General features: G+C 42.9%; 1 protein-coding gene across 2 annotated transcripts in view; it reads right to left on the minus strand.

The window, feature by feature from the left end:
- The window catches only part of LOC107390569 (DNA (cytosine-5)-methyltransferase 3B), a 133,733-nt gene extending 106,810 nt beyond the window's left edge, over nucleotides 1-26,923 (minus strand). For both annotated transcript variants that reach the window (XM_054745607.2, XM_054745606.2), the window contains exons 1-6: nucleotides 26,846-26,923; nucleotides 23,176-24,597; nucleotides 16,863-17,021; nucleotides 11,236-11,334; nucleotides 717-966; nucleotides 544-606 (exon numbers count right to left, since the gene is read on the minus strand). In XM_054745607.2, coding sequence (XP_054601582.1) covers nucleotides 544-606; nucleotides 717-966; nucleotides 11,236-11,334; nucleotides 16,863-17,021; nucleotides 23,176-24,573 — 1,969 coding nt within the window. In that variant the 5' untranslated portion in view covers nucleotides 24,574-24,597; nucleotides 26,846-26,923. The remainder of the gene's footprint in view (nucleotides 1-543; nucleotides 607-716; nucleotides 967-11,235; nucleotides 11,335-16,862; nucleotides 17,022-23,175; nucleotides 24,598-26,845) is intronic.
- Nucleotides 26,924-27,205: the final 282 nt, after the last annotated feature.

The following is a 27,205-nucleotide window of genomic DNA, read 5'->3' on the forward strand; positions in this document are numbered from 1 at the left end:
GTCAGTTCACGACCCAGCTCATCTTCCATAAAGAGGAAGGTCCGTTTTTAAAACCCTCGCTTTGGCGTCACATTCCAGCTGCGGGTCTCTTTTTCCCGTCTTCCAGCTAACAGCTGCTGTCAGCTGGTCGCACATCCTTCTCCTCCTTTACAGACAAGAGCCCACTAAACTACAGAGACGTGACGATCTGTCTCAGACCGCTGCAACGTCTAAACTGTTGCTGTGAATTATGTCTCACTGCTCCGTAGCTCCGCTCCATGTCACAGCTCACTCACGCTGACAGTTGGGTAATTTTCCCACTGGGACTCATTTCTGGCTGCATTATGTGAGTGTATTAAAATATTTTCAACAGAAGAGGCTGCAAGCTGTGTCAGTAGGTCACAAGTTTGTAATGTCAGTTGTACAGTGACCCCAACAGCCACCACCAGTTTCTACAAATCCTAGAGGAAACCCTGCCTAATAAGGAACACCCTAATAAACAAGAACCTTATCAGGGAACACTAATAAATTAGGAAAATATCAGGGAAAATCACAAGGTCTTACGTTGTGGTGTCACTTGACTGCTGGTAAAAGACATTTTGGATCCTTCTGTAATATCGATCACATCTGTTAAAACAGGAAGTCACATGTTAGGGTCAGCATCAGGAGCTCCCTGACACCACAGCTTGTGTGTCAGTGCTTGTCATGTTCACAGAAGGGTCCCAGCAACAGCCCACCTGATGAATTGTCAGTGTCTTCTATCCTGTCATCGAGTTGAGTGGTTTTAGAGCTTAAAGGCTTTGCTGCAGTGCTGTCACTGTCTCCTGAAGTCTCCTCAAGCTCCTGTTCTCTTCTCTGGCCTGCATGCCTGGCCAGGGAAGGTGGTCTCCTTTTGAGCACAGAAGGTCGTGATCTCCTAGGTTTCAGCAGAGGGGAGTTTTCTGCGTTTTCCTCCCTGCGGTGAGGCATTCGGACGTTCGGGTAGGCCTTGTGATAGAAACAAAACGTACCATGGGTACAGAAGTATTCAGACCCCCATCAAGTTTTCACTCTTTTGTTGCAGACGTTAGCTAAAATCCATTGAATTTATTTTTCCTCATTAATGTACAGACAGCACCTCATATTAACAGGAAAACACCAGTTTTGATATTTATGCAGACTTATTAACTCATTACCTGCCAGTCGTGTCCTGATCACAATCTCTATGAGCTCTATGATGGCGTCAACGCCAAAACTACCAAAACAAAGCGTAGGCTCACTTCCTGCATCGGGAAGAACCCGCGTGTTTCTAGCGCTATCCGTTCTTTCATAATTTGTTGTGGAATTGTGAGCGGCAGAAGCTTTTCTGGTTTGCGCCTCGCTTTTTTCACACCAGCCTCCCAAAATGATAACTGAATACATGGCGTTTCTGCTTCCTGATCATGTGACATGTGACATACGTGGATGAAGATCAGCTTTAGAACTTTGATGTTTGTTCTCAATGTGGGGCTTGTTCCGACATCCGCCCAGCAATGATGACTTGTGTAACGTACCAAAAGAGTCAGTTTTCTCCTATATACTGACCAACATGATAACCTTTCATCTACAGAAACAAATCCACTTTCCATTTGGCCTTCCAAACCCAGAAGGTTCTGCTCAGTGCTTGTTTACATGCATGAAGACAAAACATTCCAGAAAACATTCTCTCCCAAGTTCCTGCACCCTCTGCGTAGAAGCCAGACTGCAGATTCCTCACCTTCAATAAAGATCCAACCTACTCGAAGACTGCATGACTTACAGTTATGAGTTAAATAATCATTTGTCATTAATGAACAAGACGTTTATGTCAAATGTTTGAGTAACCTGTGCTTAAACCAAGGAATTTAAATGAATATTGTTCTTACAATGACCCATTTATACCACAACTCAGTGTGTGTTTGATTCAACAGGTTAATACACATTACAATAAGAAAGATACTCATCAAGGTTAAAATGCACCTCACATAAGAGTTTTAAACTTTTGTGTCTGAGGGGGGCGTGGCTTTCTGAGGGATGTTGGTAAATACTCAGAAACGTGTAAAATTCTGATTGGTCAAACTTAGCCAGAACTTATAACATGGTGGTTAAATAAAACAAGAAATACTTCCCAAGTAATTCAGTTTCCAGCGGAGCCCCGATTCGGCCAAATGGGGAATGAAGCCTTTTCTGAAACAAACTCCTTTGACCTCAAGTCCAAAGCCTTTCTGTGACGCTGCTGATACAAACAAACAGCTCTTTTCAGAGCCGAGCAAACATCAACCTTAAACGCAAAGAAGCATTCCAGCTTCCTGGCTTCACCTCGAGGACCTCAGACTGCACGGGTCCTATCGGAGCTGTCTACGGGTTCCTGATATCAGAGTTCACTCCACCGGCAGCGACCAGCACGACCCCTCGGATCCAACGAGAACCTCCACACAAAGGGTGCCTAGACTTGGCACGACAGATTGCGTCTGATGGCTTTTATCAATAACCAACTCTCTAGTTTAGAACCGAACAACTTCTTTTACACCCAGATTTCACAATTTCTCTCAGATACAGAGAACATTTGCAACAACATCTAGCTTCTATTACATCACCTCACATCCACCACACCACATCTCATTACTCATATCTGGTCATGTACAAATGATTAGTTTAGGAAAAATAATTAAATTCATTTTATAAACTATATACTGACTCTGTCTGAATTAACACAAAGTGTGTTTATGTCCCTGAAGAAGCAAAGAACCCTCGAATCTTCTGATCAAACATTCGAAGATCAATCAGGTTGATATTTCATATTTATATGGATTATCACATCTCATTGGTCATAATGAACATGTATTCTTTCACGCTACAGTTATATGGCAAGCAAACCGGTCCTTTTTAAATCATTCCACCTTGTTTTAGTTCATTCTAAAGTCCTAACTCCCTTCTGGGCTCTGTCTGGCTGAGCTTGCACAGAGCAGCTCTTCTCTCCTAGTCAGTGAGATTCCTCTCACACACAGTTAAGTCTGCTTCATCTCTGAGCATCTGCTCATTAAATCTTCTACCTTCACGAGGGAATGAATGTGTTCATATTTTATTTGCTTGTGTGTTTGTGCTTGTGTAACTGAAATACAGAGAAAGCTCTCTAATCTGACGTTATCACCAAACTAAATTCCTAACCAGGACTATTTATCTGTGTTATCCCGCTCAAGTGTTCATTCCAGCGAAGCGACCCGTCTCTCGGTTTGATTTCCTGGCCCACCGAGGGTCAGTAGTGGTTGCAATCCGAACCAAGTGAACGTCTCGCATGACTCGTTCCTATATAGCAAAGCTAGGCTACCTACAGCATAGCCATCCTCTCCATAGAGCCACGACGTTCATTCCGTGTGCACGCATTTTACCGGCAAATAAAGGCGTGAGCTGCAGTAAAACTGATCAGCAATACATCTGCCGACAGGTTTGATTTAGTTCTGTTAACTTAGACCAAATTAGAAGCTTTCAACCGACCGGCTAGCGTTTGCTGAGCTAATAGCTGAGCTGATGTTAGACACGTGAAGATAAGAGCCGCTGAAATCTGCCGTTATGCTTTTCTATCCTTCAGCCGACGCGGCGATGGACAGAAAAACAACTCAGGATCCCTTCGGGACAAAGCTTTTGGCTAATCAAACCGCTGTGTTGGTGCCACTAACATTAAAATAGCTCTTCACTCTGGCCACGTCGCCATTTTGATCACTAAAACAAACAGTACAATGACAAGACGGAGGAAGTGATGCAATCGTCTTTTTCTCTGACCAAATTACATCAGCCCAGCCGATACCGCCTCCAGCTGCCGTGTTTTAATCCGGCTGATTCGTTTAACTGTCTTTCAGTCTCCAACTAATTCAATCCATTCTTTTCTTTCAAAATTAAAGGTTTTGTGGCATCCTCAGGATGGCTGCTGACCGAGACAAACTATAGATGGATTTTCTCACTGAAATGAGACACGAAATGAAACGGAAGAAGAAGAAGAAAATATCATTTAAATAGATCCCCTCAAGGTAAAAATCACGAGGCGCTTCACAAAAACAAAAAATATAAAAATTGTAAAAATATAAAAAAGCATTTAGAGAATGTTTAAAAATATATTTAAAATGAGCAAGAATAAGCAATTGTGATTTAAAAGAAAAAATGTTAAGAAAGAGAGAGAGTGAACAGGAAGGAGGGAAACCAGTGGATCCTGAGGAAGGTGGAATAGGTGGGGAGAGCAGAATAGAGAGAGAGAGGTGAAGAAGGTCATACAAAAGCCAGCTTGAACAAGTGAGTCTTCAGCTGCTTTTTAAAGGAGACCACTGAGTCCACTGATCTCAGGCTCAGGGGGAGAGAGGTCCAGAGTCTGGGGGCCACAGCAGCAGATGATCTGTCACCTTTGACCTTTAGCCTGGTACTGCACAACCAGTAGGCTTTGATCACTGTGTTGCAAGTTCCCTCATGCCAAAGACAGTGGCAAGAAACGGAGTCAACAGGTGGGCCACAGAGATAAGATTGGACCCACACTGAAACACACTGAACTTGCTTATGCGAGTAAAATCAGCCAGAAGACGGGGGCCCAACTGCACATCAAGCATCCAAGCTGGGACAAAAGAAGATCAACTGAAGATAAAGCATCTCAGAAGTGGACAAAACCTCCATGAAGAATCCAAGGGATCAAAAACTGTGGTCAGAAACAAGGGTCACAGAAGGGTCGCAGGGACAAGAGGTCAGAACTCACTTCCGAGGACCAAACTGGGCAAAAGGTCAGGAAGCGTCTGGCCCAACCTCTGGCAGGAGATGGGACTGAAAGAAACAGATTGAAAAGAGCTCATCAGAAAGAAAAGCCTTCCTGAAGAATGCTGGATTTTGGAGAAAACTGAGGATCTGCTGCAAAGATGATGGCTGATGACCCGTGTTAAGCTGAAGAATCTTCATGAAGGATCCTGCATGTAGCAAAAATGATAACAAATGTCTTGTGTTGAGCTAAAAAGTGTGTAACTGGTAAATGACCCCATGATCTTACTGTCACGTAATATGATATATGTGTAAGACTTTTTACCTTGTCTAGAATGTTCCCAAGAAGAGTATAAAAGAGCAGCTAGAAGCAGAGCTAAAACAATAGTTGGGGCAGACGACAGTGAGAGACAGAGCAGAGCTGGGATAGAAGAGGCGGAGGCTGACAGGAGACAGTTTCTGGGGCAGTCGACAGACACAGTAACAGGAGCAGTTGCTTGAAGACAAAGTTGGTGTAAGCCAACTAATTATTCTTAATTAATCATTAGGACTAATTTCTCCTTGGGGGAAGTGGTCAGTTTTATATCTACTCATTTTTGTATTTTTTAATCTTGTAATAAACTTTTAGAAAAAGAATCCACATTCCTGATTCTTCCAGGTCCTTTTTAAAAGGTTAAGGTGGGAGCCTCGACCTGAACAATAAGGAGAGGTAAGCACATTAATTACAGGTTCATGAATTATCAGGATTTGCTTTACGGTTTGTGACAGATTAATAAAAGAAACCTTAAGTAAAGAAGCTCGTCTTCTCCTCTCCCGTGAGTAACGAGATGTCTTAAGGATGATAAAAACAAAACATTAGTAGGTTAAATAGGCTCTGTTTGCAAGTGTGAAAAAGTCTCCGCCAGCGTGGGAAGGTTGGATTAATTAGATAAATTGATAAATCTATGTTAGCCTGATCAACTAGCAAGAATGATTTTATAGTTACCAACCGCCCACAAAAGCTGACAGGGGCGCAATTAATCCTAATAACCCAAAGAATTGTCAGCGACGGATGGCCTCAAGCTGGACTTTGCCCGAGTATCTAAACCACTAGATAACGGGATTAATTAAAAGGAAGTGTGCTTTCACAAAGAAACGAGTATGGCATATCATTTCTCCTTAAAATAGGGAACTGATTCTAATTGAGGAAGTCCAAACCAGGGTCTAGTACAATAAAACTCACCGACATCCCCACGAACCCTGAGAACGCAGCGCAGTCTTATTAAGTTCTGACGGAACCAGGTTTTAAAGGAACCGACAAATAGGACGTGCTCGCAACAACTGGACCTCAGGGACCTGCTGGGGGTGTAGGGACTAAGAAGATCACCAATGTAAGATGGTGCTTGTCCATGTAAGGCCCTATAGACCAGAACCAGGATCTTGAAATGAACCCTGAAGTTGACTGGCAGCCAGTGAAGCTGGAGGAGAAGCGGGGTGATGTGGGTGTGTTTGGAGGACTTGGTCAGAAGCCGAGCACAGGCGTTCTGAACCACCTGTAGACGGTTCAGGGAGGTTCTGCTCAGACACGTGAAAAGAGAGTTACAGTAGTCTAAGCGTGAGGAGATGAAGGTGTGGAGAACTGTCTCAAGTTCAGAGCGGGACAGAATGGGACTCAGCTTAGCAACGTTCCTGAGATGGAAGAAGGAAGAGCCAACAAGAGAACTGACATGAGAATCCAGGGTGAGAGCTGGGTCAAAGGTCACGCCAAGATTCCTGACGGAAGGTTTGGTGTGAGAAGCAAGCTGACCAAGAGAGTCTCTGACTTTGGGAACCAGCTTGTCTGGGGCACAGATGAGGATCTCAGTCTTATCTTCATTCAGCTGAAGAAAGCTCCCACCATCCAGGTTTTGATAGAGTCTAAGCAGGTGTGTAACAGCTGCAGCTTAGACATCTCATGGGGCTTAAAGGAGATGTACAGCTGGATGTCATCTGCATAAAGATGGTAGGAGATTCCTTTGAAGGAGCTCAGGATGTGCTGAAGAGGACGCAGATAGAGGAGGAAGAGCAGAGGCCCCAGCACAGAACCTTGTGGGACACCATGGGTAAGAGAGGTGGTGGAGGACCTAAACTTGGAGACGGCCACAGAAAAGGAGCGCTCAGAGAGATAAGAGGAGAACCACTCCAGAGCAGATCCTGATAGGCCGACCCAGTCTCTCAGCCTCTCCAGTAGCAGGTGATGGTCAACAGTGTCAAAGGCTGCAGTCAGGTCCAGCAGGACCAGAACAGAACAGTCCCCTGCATCACTGTGAGTCAGAAGGTCATTAGAGACCCTAAGAAGAGCTGTTTCAGTAGAATGAGCTCTACGAAAACCTGACTGGAAGCTATCATAGATGTTATGTTCATCAAGAGCAGCTGTGAGTTGTTTAGCCACAACCTTTTCCAAGATCTTGGAGATGAACGGAAGTTTAGAGATGGGTCTGAAGCTGCTATGGAGCTGTCCACCCTGAGACAGGAATTACAGATGATCAGAACAGATGGACAGAATTTAAGTGTCCGAGTTCCACACTTGGAAACCTCTCCTCAACTCACATCAGCTGACTTATACAGGTCCTTCTCAAAAAATTAGCATATTGTGATGAAGTTCATTATTTTCTGTAATGTACTGATAAACATTAGACTTTCATATATATTAGATTCATTACACACAACTGAAGTAGTTCAGGCCTTAGATTGTTTCTAATAGAGGATTTTGGCGTACAGCTCATGATAACCCAAAATCCCCATCTCAAAAAATTAGCATATCATGAAAAGTGTAATGTGATGAAGGAGCTATTCCTCCAAGGTATTTAACCTTTATCCACAGTTCCCTTTGACACAGTGCCTGAGTGCATGAAACAGCCTCAAGGTCTTGCACTCGCTTCTAAACTGTTAACTTTCCAGCAATGAAGACAGAAGATGAAGAGACTATTTTCTTTAATTAAATCAAAGGACTCTATTTTCAATTAAGCTAATCAAAACAACTGTTAGTCAATAATACAATGTGACCGATCTGTGAAATCACAGTATTATGATTAATATGTTTAAATAAGTAATATGACTTAATCTAGTCACTAGACACACTGACACACGTAAGGAAAACAATCACATGACACATTGCTGTACTGATCCAATCAGAACCTTCCTAGTCTGAAGCGTGGCAGAGTATATGTGGTGTTTATAAATCTGTCAGCTTTGATTCGTCCAGAATCAAAAACATCCAGATTAATAAAACAGTTCCAACGCCATCTTAAGTTCAGCTCTCAAGATCTCATGAAGTTCACCGCATGTTAAGTGAAGTATTGGACCGGCCATTTTGTACTTCTCTTTTTAAGCTGAAAACCAAGCTGGGAAAAATCTGTTGTTTTGTGAACCAAGCAACGGTACCTTTCAGAATAAAAGCTGAACTCGCTGACCCAAGGAGGGTCCCCTTTTGACGCTGTGAAACACCTGTAGCTTTTTACCTGGAGACTATCCAAAGACTGGTTTGTCATACTGTCGACGCCGTTTCATCGGCTCCAGTACCAGAGGAGGGTCGTGGACCTGGCATCCGGATCTGTACGGAGGTCTCACTGAGGGTATGTGGATGCGACATAAATGGCGTCTCATGTGTTTATGACTACGAGTCTCAAACTCTGTTCAGTTAGGAGCAAAACATCATCTCCCACTCAGACTTTGTTTCTCCGGATACGAGGGTTCTGAATAACACTCATTCACACACACCAACCATCTCACACCTCATTCAAACAGAGCATCCATCATTGAGAGAGTTAGTATTGTTAAATTGTTTAAAATTATTTAGTAATAAATTTCCTTAAACGTTTGAAGGTCTCTCTCTTCTCTTGTCTCTCAGTTGCAATAAAAAGAACCAATCTTCTGATTTAAATAACCCAGTGTCCATAAGATGGAATTCATACTTGATATGAATTTTTAATGTCTTATGGTCCTTAATTAAATGTAATTAACACTCATTAGAAAAGGTTCTCTAAACGAGCTATTAACCTCATCATCTGAATCAACTGATTAACTCTAAACACCTGCAAAAGATTCCTGAGGCTGTTAAAATCTCCCAGCCTGGTTCATTACTCAAAACCACAATCATGGGTAAGACTGCCGACCTGACTGCTGTCCAGAAGGCCATCATTGACACCCTCAAGCAAGAGGGTAGGACACAGAAAGAAATTTCTGAACGAATAGGCTGTTCCCAGAGTGCTGTATCAAGGCACCTCAGTGGGAAGGAAAAAGTGGCAGAAAACGCTGCACAACCAGAAGAGGTGACAGGACCCTGAGGAAGATTGTGGAGAAGGACCGATTCCAGACCTTGGGGGACCTGCGGAAGCAGTGGACTGAGTCTGGAGTAGAAACATCCAGAGCCACCGTGTACAGGCGTGTGCAGGAAATGGGCTACAGGTGCCGCATTCCCCAGGTCAAGCCACTTTTGAACCAGAAACAGCGGCAGAAGCGCCTGACCTGGGCTACAGAGAAGCAGCACTGGACTGTTGCTCAGTGGTCCAAAGTACTTTTTATGGATAAAAGCAAAATTTGCACGTCATTTGGAAATCAAGGTGCCAGAGTCTGGAGGAAGACTGGGCAGAGGGAAATGCCAACATGCCTGAAGTCCAGTGTCAAGTACCCACAGTCAGTGATGGTCTGGGGTGCCATGTCAGCTGCTGGTGTTGGTCCACTGTGTTTTATCAAGGGCAGGGTCAATGCAGCTAGCTATCAGGAGATGTTGGAGCACTTCATGCTTCCATCAGCTGAAAAGCTTTATGGAGATGAAGATTTCATTTTTCAGCACGACCTGGCACCTGCTCACAGTGCCAACACCACTGGTAAATGGTTTACTGACCATGGTATTACTGTGCTCAACTGACCTGTCAACTCTCCTGACCTGAACCCCGTAGAGAATCTGTGGGATATTGTGAAGAGAAAGTTGAGACGCCGATGAGCTTAAGGCCGCTATCGAAGCATCCTGGGCCTCCAGAACACCTCAGCAGTGCCACAGGCTGATTGGCCACGCCGCATTGAAGCAGTCATTTCTGCAAAAGGATTCCCGACCAAGTATTGAGTACCTAACTGAACATAATTATTTGAAGGTTGACTTTTGTTGTATTAAAAACACTTTTCTTTTATTGGTCGGATGAAATATGCTAATTTATTGAGATAGGAGTTTTGGGTTTTCATGAGCTGTACGCCAAAATCATCGATATTAGAAACAATAAAAGGCTTGAACTACTTCAGTTGTGTGTAATGAATCTAATATATATGAAAGTCTAATGTTTATCAGTACATTACAGACAATAATGAACTTCATCACAATATGCTAATTTTTTGAGAAGGACCTGTATAAGATGGGCGAGTTTATTTCACACTTTGAGCCCACACCTGGGAATTTTTTTGATATATCATATTTTAGAGAGATCGATTATCACTTCAAAAGGTTTCCAAATACTTCTACTTCTGATAATATTTTCTTGATCAAATTCAAATCTTTATTTATAAAGTGCCTTCTACCCTGTCAGGGAGCCCAAGGCGTTGTACACAGTACATAAGAAATGTAAATCACAATCAACAAAAGATAAATGATAAAAGCAATTAAAATAGTGCAAAGAGGGTAAAACATCAAGTAGAAACAAATGGATGAAACAAGGGATAAAATGACCAAACCAGGAAATAAAATCTAAATTAAAGAGGGCCGACCTCAAACATGTTCAGGGAACTCCATGCTGTAGTTTTTTTTTTTAAAACAGAGCAGTTTTGTTTACCTGTTTTAACGCTACGTTTCGTTTGCGGCTGCAAACTTCCTCAGGCTGACGCTCAGCCTGAGGAAGTTTGCAGCGCGTCAGCCTGAGGAAGTTTGCAGCGCGTCAGCCTGAGGAAGTTGGCAGCGCGTCAGCCTGAGGAAGTTTGCAGCCGCAAACGAAACGTAGCGGGAAAACAGGTAAACAAAACTGCTCTGTGTTTTAAAAAAGAACTACAGCATGGAGTTAGAGATACGACACAGCAAGAACACACCTAAGATGTTCAGGGAACGCCAAGCACAAGAAGTAGGTTTTCGGGCGATTCTTAGAAGCCGGCAGAGATGAGGACAGCCCAACTGAGGGTAGCAACTGGTTCCAAAGTGACGGAGCTAGGACTGAGAAAGCCCGGTCCCCACGAGTCTGTGCCACTTCATAAACAAAGAGTGAAAAATTGAAGAGGGTCTACATACTTTCTGTACCCACTGGTCAGCAGTAGCTCAAGAGGTTGAGCAGGTTGGAAGGTTGCAGGTTTAATTCCGGCTTCAGACAGAAAGTTTTGCTGTTGTGTCCTTGGGTAAGACACTTAACCAATCTCACCTGCTGGTAGTGGTGGTTGGAGGGACCGGTGACGCCTGTGCTCGGCAGGCCTCGCCTCTGTCAGTGTGCCCCAGGGCAGCTGTGGCTACATCGTAACTCATCACCATCAGTTTTGACCCACGCTTCTATGAAACACACCTAATGTGGTTCAGTTGGTCTAGTTTTGATCACTCACCTCAGAGAACACCCGAGTCCTGTGTAGAGAGCTGGGCATGGTCAGCAGGGTCAGAAGAAGTTTGTGCAGACTTGTCCACCGTCTCATCTGAGACAAAACCTGGACATACCATAGAAATATTTCAGGGTCAGGAACACTGAACACACTTTAACCAAAATATGGTACCTCTTTAATACTGACAAACTGACTGACTGAAAATACTCAGTAGGTACTGGAACATAAGAAAATGCCTCTTCGGTGTTAAACAGCTGTAGTTTCCCAATCAAAATCCGTGTAAAAGAGCCGTTCAACTCTGTTCCTCCTGATGCTATGCTTCAGGTTACTGGGGTCTCAGTTATACACAACCCTGCCTCTCGTTTACAGCAACACCTGAAGGGGTTTGGCTGTTTTTCGTGAAATTAAAAGGCAACAGAGCTAAATGTAGCATCTGTGACAAGATTTGTGTTGCTAAATACGAGAAAAAAATAAAAAAAATAAGCTATTCAATAAACCACCTCATCCTTCGTGACACCTATAAATGAGCCAAAGCATGACCCAACCTCTATGACCCACTTTGCTGAAATTGCCACCCCATGTTAAACCATCCCGGACCCCTCAACGGAACATAGGCTCTTAAGCCCGCCTGCAGTTTCCAATAAAAGTGGCTTCTTTCTTCTGACCCATCAATCTTGGGTCATCTCAAAGCTGACTGATGTAATACCATAAACAAAAGTTCAGATTAAGAGTAATGTGTGTCAAAATCGATCAGCAGTAGACACTTTGATACAATACTTTCAATAGAACTAGGACGACTCTACTGTATATAGTTGTTTAATGAATCTGTGGTGTTACATGTATTTACTGCAGGTGGGGCAATATAAAATGACGACAGTATTGAACGGAGACTGCGACTGAGGTTGTTGTTTATTGCCAGTTTAGCCTGGTTTCTACTGGTTCAAGCCCAGTTTGTGGTAAGGTTTAGCAAACCTAGGTATAAATAATGTAATTGGATTAGATTCAGATTCCTATTAAAAATGACCGCACAAGTTGGTGGAATTTGATATCAGTACAGCATAGCAAGCTCACATCTCTGTCTTCACACAACAATCAACATCCAATGGTGGGTATACATTAGGGTTGTCACGGTGTGAAAAATTAACCTCACGATTATTGTGACCAAAATTATCATGGTTTTCTGTATTATCGCGGTATTTTTTTTAAATGTGTTACATTTTCAGACAATTAAATAAACCCTGTATATCAGGAAAATATTGTCCTCAGTTTGTGTCTAAATTTTGCCTAAAATTTGTTATTTTGTAATTATGTTATTTATTTGTTTACATTTTTCCCCTTTAGTCTTTAAAATACCAATATTTGCCCATAACTTCTTATGTTTTGTCAGTTTGATGTCACCATTTTAACAATATTAGATCAGATGATACTCAGTACTCAAGTAGCCTTCTAATCAGATACTTTTTTACCCTTACTTGAGTAATAAACCCTATATCAGGAAAATGTTGTCCTCGGTTTGTGTCCTTCCAGTGAGCTTTGCAGATGTGGGAAAATGTCATCAGGCAGTAATCGTTGTTAAATTCATAATTATTCTCGGAGAGAGACCAACTCTTATCGGCCCCTGGGAGCCCCGTAATGCATAGCGTCATTTCAACATGGCGGTGTCCGCGACACGGTTTATATGCAGGTAGCGGCGCTGCGGCTGCTTTATATAGCGACTCGTTGCATTCTCCCTCAACCCAAATCCTCGGATCACGCATTTTAGCTAAAACGCTAACGTTAGCTTGCCTTGCGTTGACTGTAGAGTTGTGGGTGATGGTCACGCAGATGTGTCATGAGATTTGAAGCGTTGCTGCCTTTCACAGACACTTTTTCTGCTCGTGCTGCAAACAGGATAGCCGTCTTCTATAAACTCCCTCGGCATTCTTCACATATCCAAAATATGCCCGTACTTCCCACTTTGTCTTCTTTGAGGGATAATAAATGTCCTGAGCGCTGCCGTCTCCTCCTTTGGCCATTATTTCAGCTTTGGCTTCAAGAAAGTTTTGGTTGTAAACAACAAAGTGCGGACGTGCAGCCGACAACGTCAGCAGATGATACGATGGCTGGTAAGGGTCACCGCGCCTACACCGCAGCCACGGTAATCCACCGAGATAATATAGTTTTTTAAAACAAGACAGTTATTGTCAACTTTTTTACCGGGGTTTACTGGTACACCGGTTACCGAGACAACCCTAGTAGGGCTGCAGCTATTGAATATTTTTGTAATCGAGTACTCTATCGAATATTTTATCGATTAATCGAGTACTCTAATAAATTACCCTTTTGCGTTTGTAAACCATTTTATCAAATAGCATTTATAAAATATGAAAGAACTCTTAAAATGAGAAAGCAATTGCCAGTCATTCTTCAAGTTTTATTCTAAATTAGTTTTCAAAACTTCAGCTCTTCAACTTCACAGTAAACAAATGCGAGCGGCTGCGGCCCAAACAGCACCAGAACCGCTCACGGCGCATGCGCAAACATGGCTCGCCAGCTGTTAACCTATTAACACACGTTCGTTTTAATTTCTACACTTTTTTCTCACACTAACCAGGATTGTCGAGAAAGCATGTTTGCCGTGGTTATGTCAAATTACACTGATCACACATTTATTTACATTCTTTCGTTTTCCTCCGCCACTCTCATAAATACCCGTGTCCTCCTGCAGCAATCCCGAGGGACAACGGACATCAATAACAACAAAGTAAAAAGTCCGACGTGTTGTAAAAACTGCTATTTTTAGCACATTAAGACCGACGTGTTGCTACCACACGTACGGTGTGAGCTGAAACTAAGTGCTACAAATGAAAAAGTCGCACAGTGTCTGCAGAATATATAGAAAAACAGGCTAAAACGCATCATCTTGTAGAGGCTCCGAGTCCGCTTGCAGAAGTGACATTTACATGTGGATGTTTCCTGGTCAGGTGCTGCAGCATGGAGGATGTGGTGTTGTGCTAGGCTAAATCCATTTTACAGTTTTTAAACTGGACTACGTTTTCCGCCTTACGACGTGAAAAATGGTCCCACACCTTTGACATTTTCTGTCTTTTTCGCACTCCACCGGGGTCCACGTTGTCCACCATGGTTAAAGAGAAAGTTAAGTTACATTCGCTACTCGCGTGTGCATTCAGAGCAGTGTGCATGTGCGTCACTTATTTCGGTCCGGGTGAAACATGACCCCGGGTTATTGCAAAGCCATGAATTAATTAAACATGAATTAAACGAAGCCTCGAGGCAGAGAATTTGACTCAAGGGTTTTTTGTACTCGAATTATTCGAGGTACTCGAGGAATCGTTTCAGCCCTAAACCCTAGTATACATAGACATTTTCAGGAAGACTTGATTTAGTGACCGTACAGCTGTTGGGAAGAAACTGTTCCTGGATCTAACCGATTTGTTTGGTAGGGACCTGTAACGTCTTCCAGAAGGCAGCAATATAAACAGGTGTAATTTTCACACATGTAATCCTACATTGGAATTAGGGGTGTGCCGATTCACCACTTAATCGCTGCATCACTATGTGACGTACCGATTCAAAATCAATTTGTAAATGTTCATTAATGGTTTAAAATACATGCTGAAAAACTGCCACATAGTGTGGTAGACACATAAAAGTTACGCATGTCACCCAGACACTTTAGGGATTTGACCAGCAAAAAAATAAATAAAGCTTGCTACGGCAGTCATTAGCTTTAGCTACTGAGGGTGGGAGTTACTAGTCAGGGGAATTAAAATAAAAGCGAGGTAAAACTAAAATAACATCCAACAGCAGCACCACCAACATGGGACAGCACCTTACACTTTCCATCCTAGGTAAGGGGAACAGAAGAAGTCAGCGAATGTTCCTCCTAACCAGGCAACAATCGACAAACAATTAAAAAAAACGCTGGTAAGTTCTCTTTCATAAAACTATGGCGTTACTTTGCTGCAAAACAGAGGCCGCACCAGTGAGCCTTTGGTCATTTATATGAGGCAGAGCAGTAGTGATGAGTCAATGACACCGACGACTTGATTAAAAAAACATCATTGACGTCAAATCTGGTAGTATACACACCACGCATTCCCAGGGATGTTGAGTAAAGGAATTTGCTGCCTGCTTTTTTCCTAGTTCGCCCTCTTCTCCGCCTCTAGCATCTCCGCCAAATATAGAACACCCGGACCAATGTCTTCTACCAGATTCCCTTCCTGTTTGGCTTGCCTTTGTCACCTGGCAACGGACAACAACTTCTGGGGTCAAAGCCGCTGCTTTGTCTTTATCACGGCTGAGGGAAATTACCGGGATCTGTCATTCTCCCTTCATAAGGGAGCTTCATTCAGACATTCGAGGAGAGCTGTTGTTGTGGTAGCAGTCCCTCTTCTGTGCCGGTCTGTTAGCTGGGTCTTTTTGGTATATTTAAACTTAGTAACTTGAGCTAAACATTGGTAAAGGTACTGTTATCATTTTGCTAGCAGCTTCTTGTGTTTGGATAAGCTGTTACATTTTGGTTTAGAGTTGATCTTCTGTGTGGAGTACATCACCCTTTGTTGTTACAATTGGAGTGCTGTGTGTTTTGTTGTGTAGTTTAAAATATTGCCCCAAGTTTGGTTCAACCACCCAGTTTTGAGATCCTTATTTTGGAACATAGTAATCTTTGCACAGTTTTAGTGGGACATCTTTAGTTTTCTGATTATTTAAAACCCTAGTTATTCTTACTTTTGTTCCAGTTCCACACAGGCCATATTAGTTTTGTTAGTATTCCCGACCAGTGGAAGGAAGGATTTAAGATTTTTGTAACTAAACTTGATCATCATTTTAACGTTTACATATTGTGTTGTTGTCCCTTCCTTCTTGCACACGAGCCATAAATTACTTCACACTTATGTCCTGCTGTTATCTTGTCCTTTAGCTGCACTAGTCTTTTTTTTAGCTATTGTGTATGGTTTTGTTGGTGTGTTTATGTTGGTTTTTTTTCATTGTTGCTATTATTTTTTTCTCTAATGCCTTTGATGTATAGAAGAGTTATCACTCTGGTTTAACCAGAAAGCTAGAAAAACAAGAACCCAAACCAGTGAAATCCCATGCAAATTTTATAATAAAACATACATAGGAGAAACCGGACGCTAACTCAACATTGCGTCCAACACATGGAATCAGCTTCCCCATGACCTCAGATGTGTCCCAACCCAAGTGTTCTTGAAAACAAAACTAAAATCCTCATGTACTCATCAGCCTTTACATGAATAGTTTCTTATGCTGCGTCGTCTCCACTGTAATCTGCGCTATAACTGGGTCTTCTTTAGCTCTAAACTGTAATTCTATCTGCGAGTGTTCTAATTTGTGTTTTTATGTGTTTTCATATCATATCCTGATAATGGTATAGCACATTGAATTGCCTCTGTGATTGAAATGTGCCCTAGAAATAAAGCTGCCTTGCCTTTATTTATTGTTGATTTTATAGTCGTTACTGTGCTAATTTTATTACTTCTGGCTCGTGCATTTTGGTTTTATATGTTCCACCATTATTCCAGCGTACAGCCATTTGTTTGGCCTTGGCCATGTATAAATGCGCTTTGTAAATAAAATAAATTACACCTGTTGCATGACTGATAGTTTACCTGGGCCCAGCTGTTACACTCCTTCCAGTTCGATTCCTGGCTCAGCATCTGGAGGAACGCGCTGTAACTGGATGCCAGTTGGTTCTCTGTAGGTCCAACAGCACACAAACCCAGCTGAACACCAATTTGGGACAGGACCTTCTTGGGAAAATGTCTGACCTAAAAGAAATGTAATCAAGTCAAAAACTGAACGACAGAACTAGCTAGTGATGCATCGAAATGAAAATAACTGGCCGAAATCAAAAATGAGGAAACCAAGGTTGAAAACAGAAAGAAATGCTTATATATATAAAACCGTAGCACTTATGGCTGCAATGTGTACTAACCTCACTAAAATCAAGGCATTGCAATAAATCAATTAAAAACAGTGACAATTTTATTTTGCACCGACTACGGATGTAAGAAAATATCAATATGGCAATATATGGTGTTATTTTTTTCCTGCAATATATCGATTTTCAAAAGCCATGCATCAAATTTTTTTGAAGAATTTACATGCTAACTTTTGTGTATTTTTTCTTTTGGTGCAATTCTAATGCCAACCACTAGTTGGCAGCAGTGTGCATTGGGTTTTGTTTCTATTATTGAAATGTAAATCCCTCTATTATGGTTCAGAAAACTCAAGTAAAACATGTTAGGTATCTGGACTGTTTGTCGAATTTTCCTACAAAAAATTCAGTCAAAAAAATCACTGATATCGTCTGGCTGAATGTATCGTGATATATCGTATCCCCTCCCTGTATTGTGATACACATCGTATCACCAAAATTTTACCAGTACACATCCCTAGCATACATAAAAATACTGCACAATATATATAAAAATTCAAAATAAAATGTTTCACTAGACCCCATTCGTGTGCTTCTCCCTGGCGGTATGGCATTTCCTGTTTCCTGATTTCAGTGTTGCACTACGTGTAACTGTTTGGTGTTCGTTGCTTGCTAAAACTGATTTAATTTCTCTGTACTAGGATATCTCTGAGTTATTGGGTGTGTCCAAATCCACGGGAAGGATGCTTGTAAGAGTGCATTTTGAGGTCGATGACGTCACAGCGCAGCGACGAGTACTGTCCGAATTCCAAGAATACTCATTCTCGCGTCCTCAAACGCGTCCTCGCTCCGCCCACATTTCGAGGACGGGTCTGTTGTATCCTCACAGAACAAGGCTATCCCAGCATGCTTTGCGCGCCGGCTGTGGATTTTCAACAGGAAGAGAAAATGGGGAGAGCTACGAAGTTTTAAACGTAAGTTTGTTAAAAACTAGCCGTAGAAACCTTAAAAGCTTAAAGCGGTTCAGTTTATAGACATTTTTCGTTTGTATATTTGTTCTTTAAAGTACATTTTAGGCCGAAATCAGCCAGAACGAGTCTGTATCGCGGGTCCCAGTTATTCCCGTGTGTGTGTGTGTGTGTGTGCGTGTGGCGAATTAAACTTGTCATTTGTTTTAAGGACAACGGAGCAAATAAGAGTTTTTATTAAGCTTAGAGGTGAAGAGTGAAGCTGTTTACACACAACCACAGACGTCCTGCTGTGAAAAGTAGTTTTACATTCGGGGATTTACACAGCTGACACGTTATAATGAAGTAAAAAGTTTGTGTGAAGAATATAATTTTTATCTTCTCATGTGGATAAATGTAAAAATGTGTTTATTGCCTTTTTGTCACCTGTGGTCTGATTTTCTCTGTAGGACTGCAGGTGTCCAGGGTCAGGAGAGGCTTTACCTGGTGGTCCTCCTGGGAGAGAGTCCTTCTACTGTCATCATGTTAATGTTATTTAGCTGTTTGATATTTGAACACGTTTATTAAAACAAATACTAACTGATAACTCTTTCTGGTCATTGATTTTATCACCAGTTTTATTATTACAGATGTTTTTGAACATGTTACATGAACAGAAAATGAAAAGATGGTAAGGAGACAAGATTATTTATAATAGGTTACACTTATTTACAGATCAAAACCAGTATGGACCAGTTATGTACGGTTAAAGCAGGATTAACCTGAGTGACTCTTCCTGGATCATTTATTTAAACTGAGTGAGCAGGAAGTCTTTAACAGTGCAGCTGGATCTGCTGCAGGAGGATCCAGACGTGGATGGAGGGCTGGAGCAGACCTGTGGCTGGACGGTTCTGGTCAGAGGAACATCATACAGGACGGTCTGCAGAGAGCTTTGGGACGCTTCCTCTCACCGTCCACTCCATCGTCCATCTACAGGGCCTGCTGGGCTGGCTCAGACGACGGCTGTTACGTCTCTGTGAATGACTTGCCTGTTAACAGTAATGGTGGTCTGCTGGTACCTCCTCCAGGACAGAGCACCACTGACCTCCTCCACACACATCTTCCTCAGGCTCATCCTCCAGACCCACAACTTCACCAGCACAGAGGCAGATGTGCAGCACAGTGCATGCTGACCTGTAATAGATTAAATAAGAATTTGGTTTTTTATAGAAAAATGTAAAACAAACAAAACATAACCTGCAGTACACTGGTTCTGTTCAGTTTAAAGAAAAGCAGCAGGGAAAACTACAGAGAATTTACATTTTTAAGACAGATCTAATCATTATTAGGCTTAAGTTGAATAAACAAATGCACATTGAAAACACTTCAATGCTATTTTATTAAAAAGCCTGTTTTTTAAAGCATTTTACCCTCATTTGATGCAAAATAAGTTCTACGGTCCAATTTACATTAGATAACATCCTACTGCATTCAACATTTATAATGCATGTGGTTTATAATAATTACCTACATGATAATACTCTGTAGTAATGTGTTGTGTACGTTTAACAAGTTCATTCTGTAGCTTAAAACATACATGAAACCATCTAAAGTTAACATGTAAGTCCTGAAAGCTTCTAGAATAAACAAAGTTACTTTACCTGAAAACAGTTGTGAACAAACGCTGCTGATGGACGTGAAGCTGCTGTAGCTCCTTAATATTCCTGCTCCATTTTCGCTAGCTTTAGCATTTTTCCTATGCGTGTAGCGGCTGTGACGGGACCTATGGGCCACCGTAGAGGTGAAGGCTAGACTGTCCAAATTCAGAGCCGCTGGGTTCCGGTCTTAGGACCCGTACTCGTAAGCATCCTGCCCGTGGATTCAGACACAACTATTGTAGCACAAAAGCACGCTAAAACACACATTTACTGTTGTTCCACCTAGCTTTTAGGGAACCATTTGAGTTCGCACGCAGTTTATTTGGTGTTGAACAGTTTGCTGTCCAGTTAGCTTAGCCTCAGCACGGCTATGGCTACTTCTGTCTCTGCTTCTCCGTCTCCTATCTCTTGCTCTCTGTGTCAGATGTTTAGTTACTCCTCTGCCTCCTTTAGCGATAATGGTACGCGTAATAAATGTAGCATTTTTGTAGCTTTGGAGGCGAGGGTGTCGGAATTGGAGTCCCGGCTCCGCGCTGTTGAAAAGCCCGTAAACAGCCGAAGCTACTTAGCTAGCGCGGGGCTAACTAGCTCAGAACCAACCCGTAGCGACCCTCCAGCAGAACCCGAGCAGCCGGGACCCCAGGCCGGCTGGGTGACGGTACGAAGGAAGCATAGAACCCAGCCCGTGGGCCACCACCAACCCGTCCACGTTTCTAATAGATTTTCCCCGCTCAGTGACGCACCCACTGACAAGCCGACTCTGATCATTGGCAGCTCCATAGTCAGAAACGTGGCATTAGAGGCTCCAGCAACCATAGTTAAATGTTTACCTGGGGCCAGAGCGGGCAACATTAATTCACGCTGGCGGTAACGACACCCGGTTACGCCAATCGGAGGTCACTAAAATTAATGTTGCTTCGGTGTGTAAGTTTGCCAAAACAATGTCGGACTCCGTAATTTTCTCTGGCCCCCTGCCTGATCGGACCAGTGACGACATGTTTAGCCGCATGCTGTCCTTCAACCGCTGGTTGTCTAGGTGGTGTCCTGAAAACAACGTGGGCTACATTGGTAATTGGAAAACTTTTTGGGGAAAACCTGGTCTGATGCGAAGAGACGGCATCATCAGGGTTTCCCTTACAATGCCTGATAGATCCCGGTGGCTGCCTGGTGGGATCTGGGTCCCTGGGCTCTGTTGGGTCCCCGGTGGGGGTGGTCGCCCCTGGCTCCCGGGTCGCTGGGTCCCGGGCTCGGCCGGCTGGGGGTGGGAGGCTGCAGGCGGGCCGGTGGGCTTGCCGCTGATGTCTCCCGGGACTCTGCCGGCTGCTGGTTGTGGCCCCCCGGGGCGATCCTCTGTGCCTCTCGAGGGGGGCGGGGGCCTTCTGGTTGCAGTCTCCTTGGGGTTCCTGTGTTCTGGGGCAGCGCCTGGATCTCTGGGACTTGGAGCTCCCCCCGTCTCCTGCGAATCTTTGGGGGACGGATCTGTGGTCCCTCACACTCTCTGTTGGACGCTCCTATAGAGAAACCTTACATAAACAAGCGCGTGTACACACACAGGTGTTCACATGGTGCTCTCATAAGTATGGGCTTGGGAACGTTAAACACATGTCTTAAGGCTATGGTGGGCACTTTTAATGCACTGTGATTCATTATCGTGATTCTTCAGTTAAGCAATGTTGATTATATATTTCTTCATCAAGTTGACGCAGTGATAGCTAGATCTTGTTGTATTGTTGTTGTGTCCCATTTTTTTTGTCATTTTGCTTTTTTTTTTTGTCTTTTTCTGCAGGTCTAGAAGCAGATTCTTGTTCATTATTTATTATTGTGGACCCCCCCCCCCCCCCTTTTTCTTTTCCTTTCTCTTTCACCTCTGTCTCCGTGTCTGGTCGGAATTATAAAGCATTCAACAACAATAACAATAAAGTTTTAAGTATCAGGCGTGACATTAAAAGCAGACGCTTTAATGCTCCACCTGAGAATAAATCTGTAAGGCTTGTCACCAGCATTCAGACATCAACTCTGCTTGCTTCACAGCCAGACAGGACACGGTAAAAAAAAAAAAAAAAAAGATTTCATTTTGTACATGTACATGACAAATCTTCTTCATACTCCAGGGTTACTTGTGGAGTACCACAGGGTTCAGTGCTTGGACCAATTCTTTTTGCTATATATATGCTTCCATATGGTAAAATCATTAGATAACATGGGATAAACTTACACTGTTATGCTGATGATACCCAGTTATATTTATTCATTAACCTTGATGAACCTAATCGGTTAGTTAGATTAGAGGCTTGTCTTGACGACATGAAAAATTGGATGACTCAAAACTTTCTGCTTTAAAATCAAGACAAGACTGAACTTCTCATCTTTCACCCGCTAAGATCAGTGTCATGTACTGGGAGCTTTTTACTTATTTATCATAGTTTTAACGCCATTTTAGTCATTGTTTGAGTTGGGTATGTGTTGTGCATGTCACACGGATGGATCTCAATGGAGAAATGCTTTTTTGTTGCATTTGTACTCTGATATAAACAGAATGACAATAAACCTGATTTGAATTGAGTCATGTGCTCACACTGTACAACCCAGTTCTCAGATGCTACCTGACTGCTTACTCTGTACATCTGGTAGCAACACGTCTGACCTAACAATGTGCTAAAAATATGCTCAAAAAAGCTATTTTTACACAACATTTGTGTTGTTATTGATGTCTGTTGTGCTTTGGGGTTGTCGTGGAACAGCGGTCTTCGGGCCGGACCCCTCTTTGTGGCCCCCGAACCCCGCGCGCAACCCGCCATGTATTATTTACATGATAAATCAACGTTGTATCAGTTTAATTTGACATTAACACTGAAAACACACTTTCTTGACAATCCTTGTAATGGTCTGTGAAAAAAAAAGTGTATAAATAAAAACAAACATGTTAAAAGGGAAATAGCTGTCGAGCCGTGTTGACAAATGTTTGTGCATGCGCCGTGAGCGATTCTGGTACCTTTTGGGTCGTAGCTACTCTCAGTGACGCTTCAAAAGTGCGATACCCTCACGAGGGACGAGCAAAATATCAAACATGCCAGAAATTCATGCGAGCTTACAATTGCTCATCGGTAGCTAGTCACGTGGTGTTAATTGCCTCTAGCAACCCTTGTATACTACACGACGCTCAGCGCAAAACTCGCCCTGATCTTGTAGATTCTTACACAAAAGGACAATTGTCTCAAGAGCGTGAAAGAGTGGTACAGTGTCCGCTCAGCTCAAGACCGCACACCCCATAAGTCAGTTTTTTATCCATGGGGTCTCTGGCATATGTTTAATCTTGGGATTTATATGCTACTATGTATGATAGAACTGGAGACCAGGAAACCAGATGATGGGGATCATTCAGTGCTATAAAAATGCAGCAGATGAAAGACAAAAAATCAAGAAGAATTAAGAATCTTACCGTGAAATTTTTTGGGTCTTTCACAATGTCCTTGATGTTCTTTAGTGTCACATCCCCAAGTGCTTCTGGTAAACTCTCCATCAAACTCTGAAGCGCCGCTTTATAGAAGGACTGTGCACGCTTCAGGAAGCCAATCATGTCCCTTTCACCTCCGTTCAGACCCATGGCCCACATGAGGTCTGTGGTCTGAGAACCAATGTTCACCTCGGCTAAAGGCAGGAGGTCCTTCTCACTGCTGAGCAGCTGCAAATCCTGCCTCCACAGAAAGCCACTGACAGCAGAGGAGCGGAGAATGCTGGCTGCATAGGACTGAAGCAGAATGGACGTGAGCTGAAGCTCAACAGCCAGGTCTTTGGTGCCGGCCTCCTGCAGCTCCTGGAGAGCTTTGAGGGGCTCCAGAGCGTGACACAGGAAGAGAAAATGCAGTCTGACATTCTCATCCATGAGCCGCATTCTGATCTGGTTAGTAACCTCCGTTTGTTTCAGGGATTGAAAATAGTCCAGCAGATCCTGCCAGCGGGCAACCATCTTCTGCACACTGTGTGTGACGAACGAACACTGCGTTGAGATGGGACAGAGGGGGTTGTAGGACTGAGTGTTAGCAAAGACCTCCTTCAGGCTGTCGTTAATGGAAGTGCAGGTGGAGTAATGATGATGGATGTCCAGGATCAAGTCAACCACGTGAGTAAATGAAGCTGTGAGTGCAGCCTGGGAGGCTCTTGCTGCAATTCCGGGGATGCTGCAGAGTGATATCACATTTGGGCTGAACGTCTGGAGCCCAGACACACACATCTCGCCCAGCTGGGGCTCGCTGCAGTAAAACACAGCCATGTTGGAAAGTGGAAGCTCCAGTTTTTCTAGCGTCCGAATCAAAAGGCAGGCATCAGAACGAGCTGCACGCGTGACTGCGTCTGTGTCTCCGGAGACCTGTGGATAAGCGGTGTCGGTGCTTATCTGCAGAGTGTGCAGCAGCTTCACTACACTCCTACCCGAGCTTTGGTCAAAATAACTAATGAGCACAAAGCTGGTGCTGTGCCCTTCATCCACCTGCACTCCCACGTACAGGTACAGGCAGAAAGGCGTGTTGGAAACAGCCTGCACAATCTCTTTTGGATCAGGTGAGTAGACGTGAGTACCACAGCATCTTCTGATAAAGCCCACTAAATCACAGTGGCCATGATGATCTCCAGCATTCTCCATGTCCACACCTGGTTTGGCTGCCGTCAGATTCTGCTGTTTCTGAAAACACTCATCCTCCTTAGCATTCTCCGTCTGCTCCAGAGAGACACACACAATGTCCTCTTCATCTTCTGATATCAAAGATATCACAGATACATTTTGGCTGAGGTTAGTGAGTGATTGGTTCCTTGCTGGTTCTTCTGGTGTTCTGCGATCCATCTCCACAGTGAAACTCACTCGTGCCTTGAGAATAAACACATTTAAATGTTAAAAGGGTTGAAAATATAAAGCCTGGTTTGTACTTCTTCGCCCACGTGGGTGCCTAGACACACAACTAGGGGTGGGTACTGAAGTTTGGTAACTCTTTGGTACCGACCGAAAGCATGCGGCAGGTACTGGTTTTGAAAAAGATCACATTTCTGTGCTACATTTTGGTAATTTTCCAATAAAATGTTCCTGTGACTGTGCTGCTCTATTGCAGCTTCACGTGACGCACGGAGGAGACGAGCTTGTTTACTCGCACACAGCCCCCTCCTCTCCTTTTAACACTGCTGCAGACTAAATGAGTTACGGGTTGAACCAAGCCCCCACAATGCGGGTGAAAAATTGAAGCAAACGCGGAAATGAAATAAATTGCAGTTCCACCCTCATCCACTAGGGGCTGGTGTCAGAAGCGAGCAAATCCTCATTGACTCCCATGTTACAAATACCAATTTCACAGCAGAAATAAACATGTTTACAGCCTGGTACCAGAACATGTTTTAGGTTTAAATGATCTAGTTTATTAAAAGTAGGACTGCACGATATTAGGAAAACCTGCGATATTCGATAACAGTGCTTAATATTGCGATATCGATATTACTCACGGTAAATTAACAAATTACAGCTGAAACAACTAATCGATTTAATCGATTATAATCGATTATTAAAATAGTTAACAACTTTTTTAGTCATCGATTGGTTGTTTAAGGGTTCAGATGCAATGTATTCACTGGCAGGGTAATATTCCAAATAAAAATTGAATGTTAGTTTAATTGTAACATTAATATGTTGTTGGACATGCTGGTCAACTTGGTTAGAATAAATATTAATGAAAAATGAAATTATTAATTTTTACTTATGTGAGAAATGAAAATGACGTGAAGAATCGATCATGACCATTTTTTAAACTGTCGGTCAAAATGAAAACAAACATGTCTAGCTAACCTCTGATGTAGGTAATGTTACCTGCTTGTAACTTATATTGATAATAACTTGTTTAATTAAGGCTCATCCAGAAAATAAAACCTGGTGGAGTCGTGTTTCTGGACGGCTAACTTTTACTCTAACTTGATCATAAATATGTTAAAGTAGTGCTACGTTGACTCAAGTGATTGATTTTCAGCAGTAATGAAACTTCTGAGCTCCATTAGTTTCCTCTGAGGTCTTAGGGATCTACAATGTCGACTGTAGAGTTTTTGAAGATACTATCCTCCTTCAGAAGTTTATTCCTGTAAGGGTCAGGGACGCATTCATCCTTGTTCTTTTTATCCATCCTTTTGATTCTTCTTCCACTTCAGCTTCCCCTAGCAACTTAAGTCATACACCTACAATAGTGATAAGGGGGTGTGGTTGACATGCAGGTCACGTGTCTGACAAGGACCAATTCCAGTTGTGTGAACATGCTGATCAGCTCAGCTATGAAAGAAAGCAAACACAGATATGACGTGTTTGAAAGATCGAATCATGTATTATAATCGCAGCTGTAAAACAATTAAAATAACAGTCTTGGCCAGCTATTTATTTACCCTAGCTGTACTTAAACTGGATGTTACTGAGCGGACCTGAATGCAACTTTTCATATGCACTGCTGCCGTTCCAGGAAAACGTCACTCTTCTTTGACCAATCAGAGCAGAACGACTCCCGTTCCGACCAATGGGAGCAAAGGAAGCCCTTTTACAAATGTGGTCGAAAACACGAGGTAGAAGTAGTTCCAAGTACCTGAAGCCCGTAAGGGTGGAGGGAAGAAACAAAAGCACGAGGACAAAGAGCGAGCAGTTTCACGCTCCCAGACTGCGTGCGTACCTCCAACGTTTACTAACACGCATGTCAGTCAAAGGTTACGGCCCGTTTCTGTTCAGTTTAACGGTGATAGTTTGTTCAGTTTAATTGTTTGCTTGTTTCTAAAAGATCACCGTTTCGTACACTAAACTAAAACGTGTTTTTACATTTGTTCACAACGAAGAAAATTACGTAAACCTTACTTCCAAACGTAGCGTTTCTTTGAAAATGTGGTTTTGGTGACTTTGTAAAGCAGAAACAGAGTCAGTAATTTGTCTATGCTAATGCACAACAAGCTAAAACGAGCACGCGCCTGTAAACACGTTCTCATACGACGCAGGTCACAGGGGTGATACGTAACTTTAACGTTGATTAGTTTTAGTACATCAAAAGCCTTCTGAATTTTACTTAAACTAGATGAAACTGGTCTCAAAACAGTGCGAAACTTACCCGTGCGGAGTCTGCCGACCCTTCCACTTACTAAACACCGACTGTTCACACCCCGCCCGGGCCCGGACCGAAGCTCCGCCCCCAGTGGCTGTCGCGCTTCCGGTTCAAGGTTAAATCGAGAGGGTATCGCACCATTTTCAGGCCGACTGTTTTTTTTTTTGAGACAGCACCGCCCACTGTTTGATATCGTTCCAAGATGGAGGACGATCAGTGCGTGAGTACAGCCTGCCTTACAGAAAGAAGAAGAGTGAGTAATGAATGTGAAGCACAATTGTTCACTAGTATCAAAGTATCTTTTCTACCGAACTTTCAAAACTAAATTTAATTGTCGGGTTAAGTTTGACAGCAAAATGAACGTTT

The sequence above is a fragment of the Nothobranchius furzeri genome, chromosome 10 (assembly GCF_043380555.1).
Source record: "Nothobranchius furzeri strain GRZ-AD chromosome 10, NfurGRZ-RIMD1, whole genome shotgun sequence".
Classification (NCBI taxonomy): Eukaryota; Metazoa; Chordata; class Actinopteri; order Cyprinodontiformes; family Nothobranchiidae; genus Nothobranchius; species Nothobranchius furzeri.